Below are 15501 nucleotides of genomic sequence, written 5' to 3'. Positions count from 1 at the left end.
GAGCGATGAATGATGATATTTATTATTATTATTATTATTATTATTTCTGGAAAATTTCAAAGGAGAAGTCGCTCTCCGTCCTTCTCAGCTGTAGCCCATAACGTAGCTTTCCGCATTTAAACGTTTCGGTGGTTTTGATTACAATTTTGTACCTGGCGCTGCCTTTGGATTTTTAGCGTTTAGACACCAAATGTCTTTGCCATGGTTTGCGGCACATGCTACGCCATATGCATTCGCCGCAGCGTTCACGCTCCCGGGCGGACTTTGATAGTCATACGTCTGCAATGGTATTTTTGTAATTTTCTTTTGCTTTTGGTGAATTAATGTTTTTACACTTTTATAAGGGGTATTTAATTAAAATAAAAAAAAAAGATTTCTAAATTCAATAATGTGAATAACTATGAATGAAAGTGGAAAGTTCGACAGTTCATTTAAGACACGAGTTCTAAATTTAGAGGAATCTATTAATTGACCAATCTTAGAATAAGAGACATTTTGGAATAATATCTTAGGTTATACCAACAGACCTTTCATTAATTTCTCAAATGGACTCTTAATCAGCGCCTAGATTCATTCGCATTATTTAATAACTCTTACCCAATGGAATAAGAATAAGCAAATTAATAATCTATTCTCAACTTGACCATCTCTCTTGTCCGTTTGGGCGTAAGCATGATTTCTAATCAATGAATTTGGAAGCAAGTGTAGAAAAACACAACAAATGTAACAAACTTTTTAATATTAATGATTCCCAGGATAAAGCAGAGAAAAAAATTCTATGATGTCGATTCCATATTTGGTGCCCATGAAACCACTCAAACAAACCTTAATAGTTGAATTTAAAATAATTATAATTATACATGCCGGAGTTTGTAATTAGACGTAAGAAAATTTGTGATATAAGAAGTTTGGAATTTGATTAGGGTGTTTGATAAGTCAATTTAATGAGTTAAAAAGTTATTTAATAACTTAATTTAAGTTATTAAGTAAATTAAACATATTTAATAAAATAACTTAATATCACAACTTAAAATTAAAAATAAATTTAAGCATTAAGTTAAAATAGTTAATTTATTTTTAATCTCTTATTTGCATTTAATGATAATATATTTAATAATTATGACTACACATATAACTAATTTTTTATAATAAACATCTTAAAATTATCTTATATATTTACAGTACAGTACTTTAAGTATAAATATTTAATAAATAAATTTATTATTTTAAATTAATAAAAATAAATATTATTTGAAATTAATTATAATATAAATATTAATTACAATGAATAAGGATGGATATGTCAATTTGACAACTTAAACTAAAGTTTAAGTTAATTTTATTAAACAACATTAATACTAAAAATAAAAATTAATAATTTAACTTAAAATTAACTTAAATAATTAAGTAATAAGTATTAAATTTTACGAAACATCATCTAATGATGGTTCTTGAAAAAAGTTTTACTTTAATACGTATTTAGTGTATTTTAGATTAAAAACAAATTTTTGAGAATTTATTCAAAATATATATTATTATTTTGAGGATAAATTTAAATTGTTTTCAAAAAATAAGAAAAAATATTTTTTAAAAGACTTTCACATTTAAACAAAGAAAGCCCTTTTTGGGGTCAATTTAAACATTGAAAAAGATAGATCAAGTAAATTAAAAGCAAAATATTTTGATTAATTATAAATATCTTGAGCCATCAAAACAAATATTGACAGAAAAAAAAATTTACAATTATGAAAAAAATATATTCCATATTTTCCATAAAAATAAGGTCAAAAGAAAAATTATTATTAATATTTTTTGTTACGACCGAAAGAAAAATTACAATTAGCTGGCGCCCATAACTTCAAGAACTTACAGAGGAAGCAAAAATAAAATATTTTGGCGAGTTGTATATATATTGGGCCCACGAAGAGGAATTAATGAAGAAGCTTGAACGTGTGGGCCCAATTGGAACTAGATGCTGGGTGTTGATAGTGATTAATGGGTTTGGAACCCGTGATACCCAACACTGTGGGCCTCTCGTGAACCTACAATACTGGGCCCACAGTAATTAAGAAAGCCCAAAAACAAAAACAAGAAAACAAACAAAAAGACAAAGCAGATGGAGTTCAATAACAGAATGTTCTTGGGCCTATTGGGCAAGTGGCTATGGCCCAATGACAGACAGCTTGATGGGATTGGAGAGCATTTCAGTTGTGGAACCAATCAGAGACTTACACGTCGAGATACAGAGGGGTAATCTTGTGAACATCACTGGCCCAGTTTTCCCCAAAGCTGCTCACTGACGACTCCATGTGTCTAATTTGTCACTCTATGATTGGTTGAGAGAAGGATAAGGAAGTCAAAGGAAAATTATTGATACCTGTGCAATATCTATTTTAGGTTGCTAACGGAAACATACATAAAATTAAATTAAGGTATAAAAGAATGATACCGATACAATTAATACAGTCAATATATAAAATATGTGTTACAAGTTGATGGGCCTGAGGAGTGGGCTTGTTGCGTTTCGGCCCGTTGTAGTATAGTTTGGCAGAACACAAGTAAGAATTCGGATTGACAACCATGGGCCTTGTCCTGCCTCCTTAAAAGGCCTTGTTAAGAGGTGTCCGGGACCGGGTCAAGGTATTGCGATTTAGAGTGCGTTTGATAATGATTCTAAGAAGTATTTATAACATTTCTAATACTTGAAAAATCAAAATTTTCAAGTGTTAAAAATGCTAAAAACATTTTTTAGAATCATCATCAAACACACTCTTAATCTCTGGTCTAATCTGTTAACAGACTCAAATGTATTGATAATTTTGAGTTTTGAGTCTTATTTAAAATTAAATATTTTAATTTTTTTTATTTAGTAAAAAAGCAAACACAGTCTTTTAACTAAGGCTTAATCATATATTAATAGACCTCAAATATAATGTCTTGAGTTTTATTTTTAATTTTTTTAATTATAATATCTAAAATATTCTTTAAAACTTTATTATTTAACATAAGAGTGCATGAGAAGTGGCCTCCACACACAAGACGCCTTTGATTTAAAATTAAATAATTAATTGTAAATTTGTAAATGCATGCCTGCACGTTAGTCATGAGTCATGAAAATACCCTCGGTTACTGGCTATTTTTCCATTTTTATATCCATATAGTGTTGTACATTTATTACTATTCAATGGTCTAGAAAACCGAAAGGTTTTGGCAATACATCATTGATGAATATTCAAAACAAATGGAGGTCTTTTTGGACCCCTTCAAGCTGGACAAGGAAATAATCCTCACCTACACCATTCGCCCAGTCTTACTGGTTCCTTAACTTAGCGTGTGAAAGACTTTGTCTTTTGAAATTAATAGCAAAAGCATATGTTATACGGTTAAACCACATGATTTTTCTCTATCCTTGACCAAGACAAAATTATTTTAGAATGGTTTATTTGATACTTGAGCGGTTAACGTCACCTTAAAAATAAAATTCAAAGGGCTAACTATCTCAATTTGAATTTTTTTTTTTTAGAAATAAATGATAAATTATGTTTAAATGTAAAATAATCTTTTAGGATCGTAATTCTATTTCTAATACCATTTTTTGGATCTAACTTGAATTGTATTGTTTAAAAATTAATTATTATCTAATGAAAATAAATTACATTTTATATTCAATTACCATCAATTGGCTAATAAGATTCAAAAGGTTTTTTATTTTTTATTTTTTTGCTTATAGAATTAATTGGACTGTTGAATGACTTAAAAATCATATTATTACACTCTAATGAAACTATTGCACTTTATTTAAGAGTTTTATCTAATACATTATCATATAGATATAGTTAAATCACGATAACTCTCTCATTCAAGAAAAATATATTTAAAGTGAATAAATTATATATATATTTTAAAAAAACTATTTAATTATATCTCTTCAATCATTTTAACCATTCAAATTAAAAGTTGAGAATGATTGCTTAACATCAGAAGTATTGGTTTTAAAAAATGGAATATTTAATGTTTTTTGAGTAGCTTGGGGAACTAATTAGATTTTCAAATGACTTAACTTTAACCTTAAAAAAATCGTATTTTGCACTCTTACAAAAACATTATGCTTTATATTTGAACAAGAATTTTATCTAATATTGTATCATATATATATATATATATATATATATATATGACTAAATCACGATAACTCTGTGATTGATTATTGAGAAAATATATATTTAAGATCAATAAATTATTATTATATATTTATTTAATTATACTTCATCATACATTTCAACCATCGGAATAAAAAGTTGAGAATGATAGTATATCATACATTCTATATTTTGCCTTTGTTTACTAATATCATTTTGAAAGTGGATATATAAAGTGACTTGTGAGTTAACTTTTGGAACAATTAAAGGATAAAATGCACTTTACTCTTTATGATATAAAACCTATATAAAGTTGAAGGATGTTGCCTTTGTGTGCAACCCAAGCAGTACCTTGCTGCTCATGGCAAATTTGTATCCCCTTTTGTGTGCAACTCCCTTCTTCGTCTTCTTCTTCCTTTTTCCTTTTTTTTTTTTCGTACAAGGAAGCAACACTTACAATTTGCCGTAATAATAAATTAACAGCTTTCTCATATATGATTTCATACCTCAATCACTTCTCAAATTGTTGTGATTAAAATTGATACCTAATTTATATTTTTATTTTTGTTTTCTCCATTATCTGTGTTTTACCTCGTATCTTTTAATATCCATTAATTTTTTTAATTAATCTTCTTAATTTTATTTCTCCTAAATTTTTATTTTTATGACTACTTTGTTTTTATTTTAGCGTTTTTTTTAATTCATTATTTTTAGAATATTTTATCCAATAAATACTTTTTATTAAATAAATATCTTTAATTTACTTATATGACACCAAATTTTGAGAAACACATATCTTAAAATTTGTATAGTTTGAATTAGTAGAATTTGAGAGAAATGACGGAAAAAAAAAATCTAAGTAATAGATTATACATGTTATAAAAAGAAATATTTGATTAAAAATGATGGAATAATTCTCAATTTGTGGATTTAACCATTTATATATATTAAAAGTAATCAATTTTTAACATAAATGCATTTTACCATTTCAAATATTTACATATAAGTTTTTTAATAAAAATTATTTTTACAAGAAAATAACGACGGTATTTTTTTAGCCTTTTTTTTTAATTCAATATCTTTAGAATATTTTATCCAATAAATACTTTTTATTAAATAAATATTTTTGATTATGAGAAACACATATCTTAAATTTGGTATAGTTTGAATTAGTAGAATTTGAGAGAAATACTCGGAAAAAAAAAATCTAAGTAATAGATTTTACCTATTATAAAAATAAATATTTGATTAAAAATGATGAAATAATTATCAATTTATGGATTTAAGTAACCAATTTTTAACATAAATACATTTTACCATTTCAAATATTTACATATAAGTAATAGATTTTACCTATTATAAAAAGAAATATTTGATTAAAAATGATAAATAATTATCAATTTGGATTTAAAGTAACCAATTTTTAACATAAATACATTTTACCATTTCAAATATTTACATATAAGTTTTCAAATAAAAAATATTTTTAGAAGAAAATAACAACGGTATTTTTGTAATAAATAAAAAAAGACAAAAAAATAAAATAAAATAAAAGATTAACTTTTCAAAAATTGGGTTTTTAGCTTTTACTTATCATTTCAATCAAATAACCCTATAAGAAAATGCAAGGAAATATTATAAATTTATCCTTCTATAAAAAATTAACATTTCTTATTAAATTTAAAAAAAAAAGGGGGAAAACAATGAAGAGTAGGTAATGTAGATAAAATGGTGAATTTTGAGCATAAATAAATATTTTTGGTATTTTAATTTATATTAAAATTTTCAATTTTCTTATTTTATTTTTATTTTCATATTTTATAATTGGTTTTATGTAGACATAAATCAATATTTTCTTGTCATTTTAATTTATTTTTTAACTTTAATTTTATTTTTCCTATAAATTGCATTTCCTAGAATGAATTTTAATTCTGAATTTCTCACTTATTTAACAAATATTTTATTGGAGACATTAAAAAATTTCTAAATTTTTAGGGAGTGGTAAAATAATCCATTTTGTCCATTAAAATTCAGGAAAAGTTCGGTAACGAATTTGACTATTTGAGGTTAATTTGGATGACTAATAAAATTTCCATCACTTAAATAGAAAAAGTAAAACTCTCTCCATAACTTATTTCTATTATTATTATGATCTGTTACATAAGAATTCAAAATTTCTGAATTTTGGCTTGTAAAGATAAAAGAAAAAACTTACTATTATTATTATTATCTAGGATGGTTACTTTAAACGGGAAGAACGGCGTCGTTTCAGCACGCAATTTTTCGTTGCCAACGTATATCAGGCAAAAGGGGTCCCCTGAGGTTTTGCCACGCGGAGGCGACAAATTCGTTTCTAAAATTTATGGACTGAGTAAATCCAGGGGAAAAAAGTCAAGCTGTGCCAAATAAACGGAGATGGAAAGACGACGAACTAAAGAGTCAAGACAAGACGAAGCCGCCTCCCAAAACGCTGCGTTTTGATGACCGTTTGTTGTAATTTTTTCGAAATATGGGTACATATGAGATGACTGATGAGGAGCAGAAGCAGGGCAGGGATGACTCGCCTTCAGTGAATATTCGCTGTAACAGCATCAACATTCCTCAACAACCGTAACGACTCTTATACAGAAATTACAATAAATTCTCCCGTCCTCCTCTCGTTTCTTCATATTTCATAAAAATCAGGGGGTTTTCTTATCTTTCTCAGTTTCCAAAATGGCCTTCAGATTTCGTATCGACCTTTGCTTCGCCTTCGTTTCGATCCTTGTTCTTGCTGAATGCTATTTGCATCTGTATCGTAACGTGAGAGACTCCGGCGAGGATCTCCTGCAGCGCAGACTTAGTCTCAGGGCTCGTTGGGACGAAATGTGTCGGCCCCATTACGCAGTGAGGGAAGAACTTGTTCGCCCCAGCCGCCATGTGTCGTCCCTTAGAGACTCGATCACTCCCACCACAGAGTCCGTCCTCTTCCCTGACTGGGAGGTTCTCATTATTGTTTCTCCGGAGGGTGAGGTATCGTCGGAGTCTGGCGAGGATTATCAATGCGTTTTCCATAACAACGCGACGTCTCCGGCGAGACCCGCTTGGGTTTTTCCGTTCACGAAGAGGAGGACGTTCAAGTGCGTCATTCCGAGGAGAATCCGCCGCTTCCGCCCGTACTTTCAGCCCGCGCTGACGAGGGCGGCGCCGGCGAAGCAGAGGGAGATTCATTCATTTACGCGGGAGCTCTTCCGGTGGACTTTTCTTGCTTACGAGTCTTTATCCACCCAAAACGACGTCGTTCTCTTCGTGAAGGGCGTGAACAATCGCCAAGGAGTCAACCGATCACCGTCGCAACTCAGATGCGTGTTCGGCAACGACGCCACAATTGCCGTCAGAACCGCCGTCACCACCTCCTCCCAAGAGGTGTTCCGCTGCCGCCACCCTGACTTAAGGGCGTTATCTCACGGAGAAATCGAAAACGAAAGAATCAAAATCTCCCTAGAAATTTCTGACGAAAACCGGGTCGTCCCCTCCGTGGCGTACTACACCCCCATGCGCACAGTAGCCACCCTGGAGCCAAAATCCCAACTGTGCGCATCCACCATGATCTATAACGCAGCTAAGTTCTTGAAAGAGTGGGTGGTGTACCACTCCAGAATCGGAGTCGAAAAATTCATACTGTACGACAATGGCAGCGACGACGAGCTCCAGACAATCGTAGAAGAACTGAATCAAGATGGTTTCAACGTGAAAACGGTGCTGTGGCCATGGCCTAAAACCCAAGAAGCTGGGTTCTCGCATAGTGCAATCTACGCCAAAGACACCTGCAAATGGATGATGTACGTTGACGTCGATGAGTTTGTATTTTCTCCAACATGGCTCAATTCCTCAACCCCATCGACCAAAATGCTATTTTCTCTCTTGCCAAACAAACCCACTTCCAATGTGGGGCAAATTTTGATCCGTTGCAACGAGTTCGGGCCATCGAACCAGCACTCCCACCCCGTTCATGGAGTAACACAAGGATACACATGCCGGAGACGGGCTGAACAGCGGCACAAATCAGTGGTTTTGCTGGAAGCAGTTGATTCATCATTGGTTAATGCAGTTCACCATTTTGGGTTGAAGGAGGGTTTCAATGGGAAGAGGTTGAGCTTGAGTCAAGGGGTGGTGAATCACTACAAGTACCAGGCATGGAGTGAGTTTAAGGCCAAGTTTAGAAGAAGGGTGTCTGCTTATGTTGTGGATTGGACAGACGAAGCGAACCCAACGTCTAAGGATAGGGCACCAGGGTTAGGGTTCTTGCCCATTGAGCCTAAAGGGTGGGCCAGCAAGTTCTGTGAAATGAATGATGAGAGGTTGAAGATGGTGACTCAGAGATGGTTTGCGATCCCCTGGACGTCAGAGAACAAAATGGCTTGGGAGAAATGAGGCCGGAGAGGCACCCTTGCCCATTTTTTGTCAATTTTTTTTTTTCCGACTCGTGTTTTGTATAGAGCTGGATTGGTATACAAGAAAAGAAGGCGGTAATAACTAATAACTAATACACGAAATAGGGAGGGGAAATTTAATTTTTCTATCTTCTTATTTTCCTTTTCATTTTCATTTATTTTATGCACCATCATTTTTTCTATAATTCCCTTTTTAATTTACAAGACATGGTGATTGGGCATGGAAAATGATGGTGGTCAACGGGCATTTTTTATTTTATGTTTTTTTGAGATGAGATGACGAATACGACCTTTTAACTTCTACTCACTGACAAATGCCATCCCCCACAAGAGAGATGCCAAATGGTTTCGATTTTGTTATTTTGTATAGCGATCATGATTAAAAGGGATTTGGATAAACCTAAATATCTCCTCATAGAAACTTGTGGGTTAAAATCGTCTCATTTCCTTCTGTTGGATTATATGATGATCAGTCATGTGTAAGCTAGACTGGTTAGAAAATAAGATAAAAAGGGGCTACACCACACTAAACGATATTAAAATTATTCTTTTTTCTTCTGTGTTCATTTCCCAATGGGAAGGAGTTAAAATTATCTTCACTAAATCAGGGATGCAAGTGTTACAAATATAGATTTTTCTTGGTTTTTAACTTCTAACCAAAAAAATTTGAATACGTTAATAGTCTCTGTACAAAACCTTCCCTTCCCTTCCATTGCCTTCCTTTCCCAAAACCCTTGATGGGCAAGGCACTGCTCAAAGCTTAGAGATCACTGGGCTTATTGTTGTTCTTATCCCAAGGGGCTGCAAAACCCTTCCATTGAATCAGAAAACTAGAAAAATGACCATTCCATCGTCACAGCTGCAAGGCTAAATCTGGCTGTTGTGATGAAGCAATGGGCGTGGTGCTGGAGCTGGGTGAGCCTGGTGCCTGGAATCTGACATTGAGGTCGGGTGGAATCCGTTGTGGTAATCCCTGCCATGACGCCTTCCCACCGATCAGCACCTCGGGTGGTGTGTGCACTTTCATGAGAGACCCTGGTGCAGCTAAATTTCTGGAACGGGGTGTATTTGAAGAAACTGGTGATTCGGGCCGGTCCGAAGCAAAGTAGTTAGCCTGCATTGGATGGATGGGAATAGAGCTGCTATTGGAGACCATGCCAAGCTTTTGAGATGGCATTGATTCAGTACTGGAATTCCCTGCTAGCATGGCCAGTCTGGCCATTCCCATTTGGGATGAAGGATTGAACCCAAACCCACCACTGAAACCATTCAAACCAGGGTGAATTCCAAGCGTTTGGTGAATTTCAGGAGGAGCAGGTCTTGAAGTTAACTCGATTTGGGAATTTAATCCTCTGACAGCTTCCCCTGACTCTTCTTTACAAGGGAGAGATGATCTGTTTGCAACAAACAGACTTGAACCAGAAGTAGTAGGTGGGGGCTGTGGATGTGGTGGTGTTGAGTTGTTTGAAGATTTCTGATTCTCACACAACAGAGATGGCCGCTGTGCTAATGCCTCATTTTCTCCCACCCATCCAGGACCAAACTCAACTCCAACAGGCAAAACATTGGCAATTTTCTTGGCAGCAATTTTCCAAACATCTTGCCCAAGATCTGCAGCAAATCGAGCGAGGCTTCTTGCATAACCATGGTCCGAGTGTAGACCTACCTGATCATGGGGGAATAAACAAAGAGTTCCACCTTAGGTTACTAATTGATCAAAATTTCAAGTTCAGCTCCAAAATTGATATTAGACAGGGCATCCTAGGGGCAGATGGATACTCATCATTCAATGGAACCATGTTTATGATATACCATGGACCAAATAACGGTTGTTCGAATTTATTTGACATTTCCTCATGATCATATATTGTAGTACAACACATGTTGTGCTTACCATCACAAAGCAAGAAAGATATTTAGCCCAACAGTTCTTTTGGAACGCATTGGACAGTCACCGTCCATAGTATAGCATATACATGGTTCCATGAAGCATCACTCAAATTTCAGTTTCTCGCTCAAAGATCTAAAACACAGTATATTAAGTTTCTAGTAAGCACATACCGACATCAGTTGCTTCAATTCTCCATGGAGGGTAGTCAACACTGATGGCTCATGGTTGGAAGCCAATGGATGCTTATAGGTATCACGCCTATTTTCATCTAATTCAAAAGGTTTCTTGCCATGCTTCGTGGAAACTCCCTTCAAAATGGAAGCTGCAAACCAAGGGGAGAATGGCTCAATATTCCTTAGATGCTGGAAAATGAAAATTAAACGGAAGAAGTAGAGATATCCAGTAGAAAGCAACAAAACAGAGCCTATGAAATTTTAATTCCAAACCTGGAAATTCATTATTCCATTCAGACAACCAGCTAGAATAATTGTCACTGTTGCGGGACCCATATTGGGCCTTCACTGATATGTCTGCCGGTCGAAACTTGCATGGAGTAGGTCCTTTCCTTAGATTGTAGGAGTTAGATGAGATGGAATTATCTCCCCCAGTAGCAAGAGTCGCTTCAGAGGATGTCTCAGGTGCAACATGCTCTAAGGGAGAACTTCCAAGAGATTTCTTCAGGTGCTTGGTTGGTGGCCTGCCTCTCCTGACAATTTTGGGTTGTGGCTCGCCATCATCACCTTCTTGCCTCAAATTTGCAAAGTCCCTCTTTGCTAGTTCTTGTATCGTTCGTGCCTAAGAAAACAGTTACAATTTTCAAGAAAATAGGACAAAGATATCCTGAAACAGAAAATGACCAAGTCAATTAAGCCTCTGGCATACCTGTCGAAAGTACACAGTATCTGGTGCATTATACTGCATTGCATTCGAACATATTAAGAAAATATCGCTCTGCATGGATTAAATATTCAAAAGTTCAGAATCCTGTAACATAACATCCAACCATTGTGGGAAAAAAAAACAAAACCTGAGGAGACCAGCAGCAATAGCATAAAATTTTTTGTCATGGCGGTGAATCTTGAAGTTGAAACACAGGAATCCACTTGAAATTTACCCTAAACAATTTTGGTTTCTTTTGTACCACATCAATTATCTTCAACATGCTTTATGACAGATTGAAGGATGTAAATGAAATATTAATTTGTGAACTTCATCTAATTCAATAACAGTTGTAGTGTACACCAATCCTAAGAAATCTGCAATAGTTTGATATTAACCTCAACTCGAGACAGCTTGAATCCCAACTAGTTGGGGTTGGCTATGCAAATCGCTAATTTGGGACAGCTTTGAAAGCCATAATGTCTTTCATTTTTTTTGATAGGTGAAAGCCATAATGTCTTTCATCACCACCTTAATTTGCATTAGCATTGTCAACTTGAGTCAGAACACTTCTATCTGGTGGGTGTGTATTGGTCCTGGTTGCTAGTTAACAAACCATCTCAGAAAACTTTCTTCTCTCTTACCCTCTAATGTTGCTACCCCCAGCCCCTTACTGATGCATTAGTTTCTTATCCAACTACAGTAATTTTATTACATGTTTCTCAACAGTAAGCAAAAATTAGCAAATAGTATTAAATGATTGCATTCATTTCTACAATTGCACAATTACTTAAATAAAGAGAAACAATGTTCCTCCACACTAGCAGGCTAGAAACAAAAGACTATATCGGCGGCATTCAGGTCATGTTCAATGTAAATCCAAGAATGTCAAATTTCCCCAATATGTATTGACAGCTTTAAGATCATTGAAGCACAGTTCAGGAAAAAAGTTTTCCATTTTTTTGTCATTGTAGTTAATAAAGAAATACTACTTTAGTAACACAGAAAATAAACAAAGAAAGTGAAGCTTCCAGTAGAAGTCTCTTATTGAGATTGAAGCACTCATCAAATGCCTCATCAGAATAATTAAAAGCATAATCTAAAGAAATGAGCTGCAATTTAAATCCAGCATTAGCATCCATCAAACTTATGGTACTCTTTTTGCACTTCACTTTTCTTTATAAAGAAAGTATAGCTTTAGCATGGATTACAGATATGGCACTTTTGCTTGTTCTTTTCTTTTTTCAAAATGAAATGTAACTCAGGCACAGATAACACTAATGGAGAAAAAACCATTGAACCCAGGGGAAGTTAGGAATTAAGTTAAGACCCAAATGATCATAAATAATTAGCCATAAAAAGCCATGTATCTGTCTTCTTTCTCATCTACTTAATTTTTTCCCCTGGCTTTTAGTTTCAAGAAGCACACATGAATGAAATACCATTCAGTATTTCCAACATTCTTGTTTTCCTCAACTGTTATTTGTTCCAAAAATAACTTTGACACATTTTAGGGCAACAAAAACTTATGTAACAAGACACCCTGGAGAGAGTTAACAACATACACTCAACAAAATCTATCAAGTTACTTAAAAGAATGAAGCTGGAGGTGGATAACAGCCTAACAGAAAGTGTAGGGTCTTCAGTCATATCCACAACCAAAGTAAAAAACATAGGGCCCATCATGAATTTAAATGCAAAATAAGCAACACCACATCCATTTTAATAGACATAACTGAAACATGCTGACAGAAGCAAAACTATATAAATCCAAAATGCAGGCTACAATTCAGAAAACCAACCTCAAATTGTTCCAAGTTGGAATAAAGTCCCCCATCTAGTTTCTTCCTCACAGTTCCAAAATCCATGGGATGCTCTATGATGTCATGGTAATCGGGAAGCTGTATAATAATAATAAATTCAGTACCAAATAAAAAATGAGTATTAATTATCCCAAATAAATGAGACATTGCACAAAAAGAGCACCTCTTCCGGATCCACTGGCTCCAAGAACACACCATGGGTGTCTTTTCTACACAGCGATTAGAAGAACAAATCAAAAATCAAATCCCAAATGGGAAAATACAAGGAAAAAAAAAAAAAGGAAAAACAAGTATCTTAAAACGCGCACTTTTGAAGTCTATCAAGAATGAACACCAACAACTTTTTGTCTGGCAAAGGTGTCGTGGGGCCGGATTCCAACCTCGACCCTGTCCACAAATAAATGGCATTAATAATTAAACTAATGAATGAAAATTTCCAACACATGCTTTTTGAGCAACAACTAAAATTGATTGGGAACCTTGTGGAGTATCAGTCGCTTTCGCAACCTTTTCTTCCTGCAAAATTAATCCAAAACCAGTGGTTAAAATAATAGAAAATTGGAGATATTTTCCAGGATAATTAAAGAGTCGGTGAGAAGGTTACAGTAAATGGTCACAAGAAGAAGAAGATAATTAAACAGGGACAGACCAAGTACACACAGGCGAGAAAGAAAGAAAAAAAAAAAAGCTTACAATATATTAAAGAAAAGACAAATTTAAACTTTTTCAGATATGATACGAGAGTTTATTATAGCAGAGAAAAAGGTCTGATTGAATAGAAACAGTAATAAAATAGTAGTGGAAAATTCGAATCACAAAAAAAAAAAAAAAAAAAAAAAGAAATTTAAACTTGAACAGAATTCAAAAGGAAAATAAATAAATATCCAAAACTTGACCAGTCAAACAAACACATGCACTAATTTCCGAGTTCCGATCCAACGACACCACAGAAACATCAAAAAAACCGCGCGAAATCCCAAATAATTTAAATAAAAACGAGTCTAAAAGAACAAAAAATAAAAAATAAAAATAATAAAAATAATTTGCTTTAATTTTTCTAGGCAAAAAAGGGAAACGAATAAAGATCTGTAAATTTTTAAGTAAAATATATAGATATTGTTCACCTTTTCGGCAGTGGTGTGGCCAGATCCGTCACCAACGGCATTGATCTTCCGCTTCTTGAGAGACGCCTCGGGATTCTCAACATCCGCATTCGAATTTGAAGCGTACGAAACCGAGTGCAAAGACACGGAATTCGGCAAAGATCCAGGATTTTGCGTATGATTCGGAGACAAGCGGCGAAGGAGCTTAAGCTTCTTCTCTTTGCGCTCGTCATCGTCGTCTCCGACGCCTTCAATCCAGTCTGGCGCCGGCAAAATTTCGTCGACTTTGGCGCTCCGGCGAGTGGATCGACGTGTTGAGTTAGGATTTGGATTAGGAAAATTAGGGTTTTTCAAGTTAGGGTTTTGTGGCTGTTGCTCTTGTTCTATGAGACTGCGTTTTTGGAGATCTAAGAGAGAGGGGCGTCCTTTCTTCTTCTTCTTCATCTCCGCTACTTTTCCCATTCTGACTCCTCTTTCTTTCTCTCCAAACAGGGGCTAATTATTTTTATTTTTTTATTAATTTTGGGATTGGGTTTCACATGTGGTTCGCACGTACCAAAGGGTCACGTGGATTGGGTGGGTGTGACACGTGACCAAGTTTGGATGCTTACGCCATCGTCGGTAATCTGACTTTTGTTTGGCTGTTGAGAAAACGCGTGGGAGAGTAAATGAAAATCTGGGCTTGTTTAAATTGGCCCGGGCTTGATTATGCTACGTTTAGTCTAATTCAAAAGCCCAAAAGGTTTGGACTGGACTCAAGTACTCGGTTACTCCCTGGTTGTCCGATATTTCTCGTCTTCCTTCTTCCCCCTTTTGCTTCTAGTTGTGGTTTTCGATAATAACTAAAGATATTTTTGTCCTTTTTTGACGGTGATTTTAAGTGATTATTAAACCTGGTTGGATTAATAAAACAAAATTTTTATATTTTCTAAAAATATAGAATGTACCATTTGCATTTTTTTTTATATCTATTTCTAAGAATCCTTTTATAATAATTTTATTAAACACTTTTAATATTTGTAATATTGAAAATTTTTATTAAAAGAATTGATTTTGAATATTAAAAAAATTAGAAACACTAATAAATCTAAAATATATTTTTCATTAATTTGAGTATCAACAACATTGGTTTGACCATGATAGCACTCAAAACTACAATTTAAAAATAATTTACAAGCCAATTTTGAGAACATTTACCTACTATTATTTTCATTATTGTTTAAGAACTCAAGA

At 34.0% G+C, this 15501-nt stretch overlaps 2 protein-coding genes across 2 annotated transcripts; one reads left to right on the top strand and one right to left on the bottom strand.

Moving 5' to 3' along the window:
• Window positions 1–6507: 6507 nt before the first annotated feature.
• Window positions 6508–8693, top strand: LOC100249660 (glycosyltransferase family 92 protein RCOM_0530710). Its single transcript, XM_019216544.2, has one exon. The coding sequence runs from the start codon at window positions 6855–6857 to the stop codon at window positions 8550–8552; it is 1698 nt and encodes a 565-aa protein (XP_019072089.1). The 5' UTR covers window positions 6508–6854; the 3' UTR covers window positions 8553–8693.
• A 406-nt stretch (window positions 8694–9099) lies between these two features.
• Window positions 9100–14730, bottom strand: LOC100244510 (uncharacterized). Its single transcript, XM_010665682.3, has 9 exons — window positions 14290–14730; window positions 13645–13681; window positions 13474–13552; window positions 13329–13374; window positions 13145–13243; window positions 11346–11414; window positions 10910–11258; window positions 10634–10785; window positions 9100–10238 (listed from the first exon to the last, which is right to left on the bottom strand). The coding sequence occupies exons 1-9, from the start codon at window positions 14728–14730 to the stop codon at window positions 9426–9428; spliced, it is 2085 nt and encodes a 694-aa protein (XP_010663984.1). The 3' UTR covers window positions 9100–9425.
• Window positions 14731–15501: the final 771 nt, after the last annotated feature.

The sequence above is a fragment of the Vitis vinifera genome, chromosome 18 (assembly GCF_030704535.1).
Source record: "Vitis vinifera cultivar Pinot Noir 40024 chromosome 18, ASM3070453v1".
Taxonomy (NCBI): Eukaryota; Viridiplantae; Streptophyta; class Magnoliopsida; order Vitales; family Vitaceae; genus Vitis; species Vitis vinifera.
The sequence above is the reverse complement of the archived record's forward strand: the minus strand, read 5'-3'. Positions and strand labels throughout refer to the sequence as shown.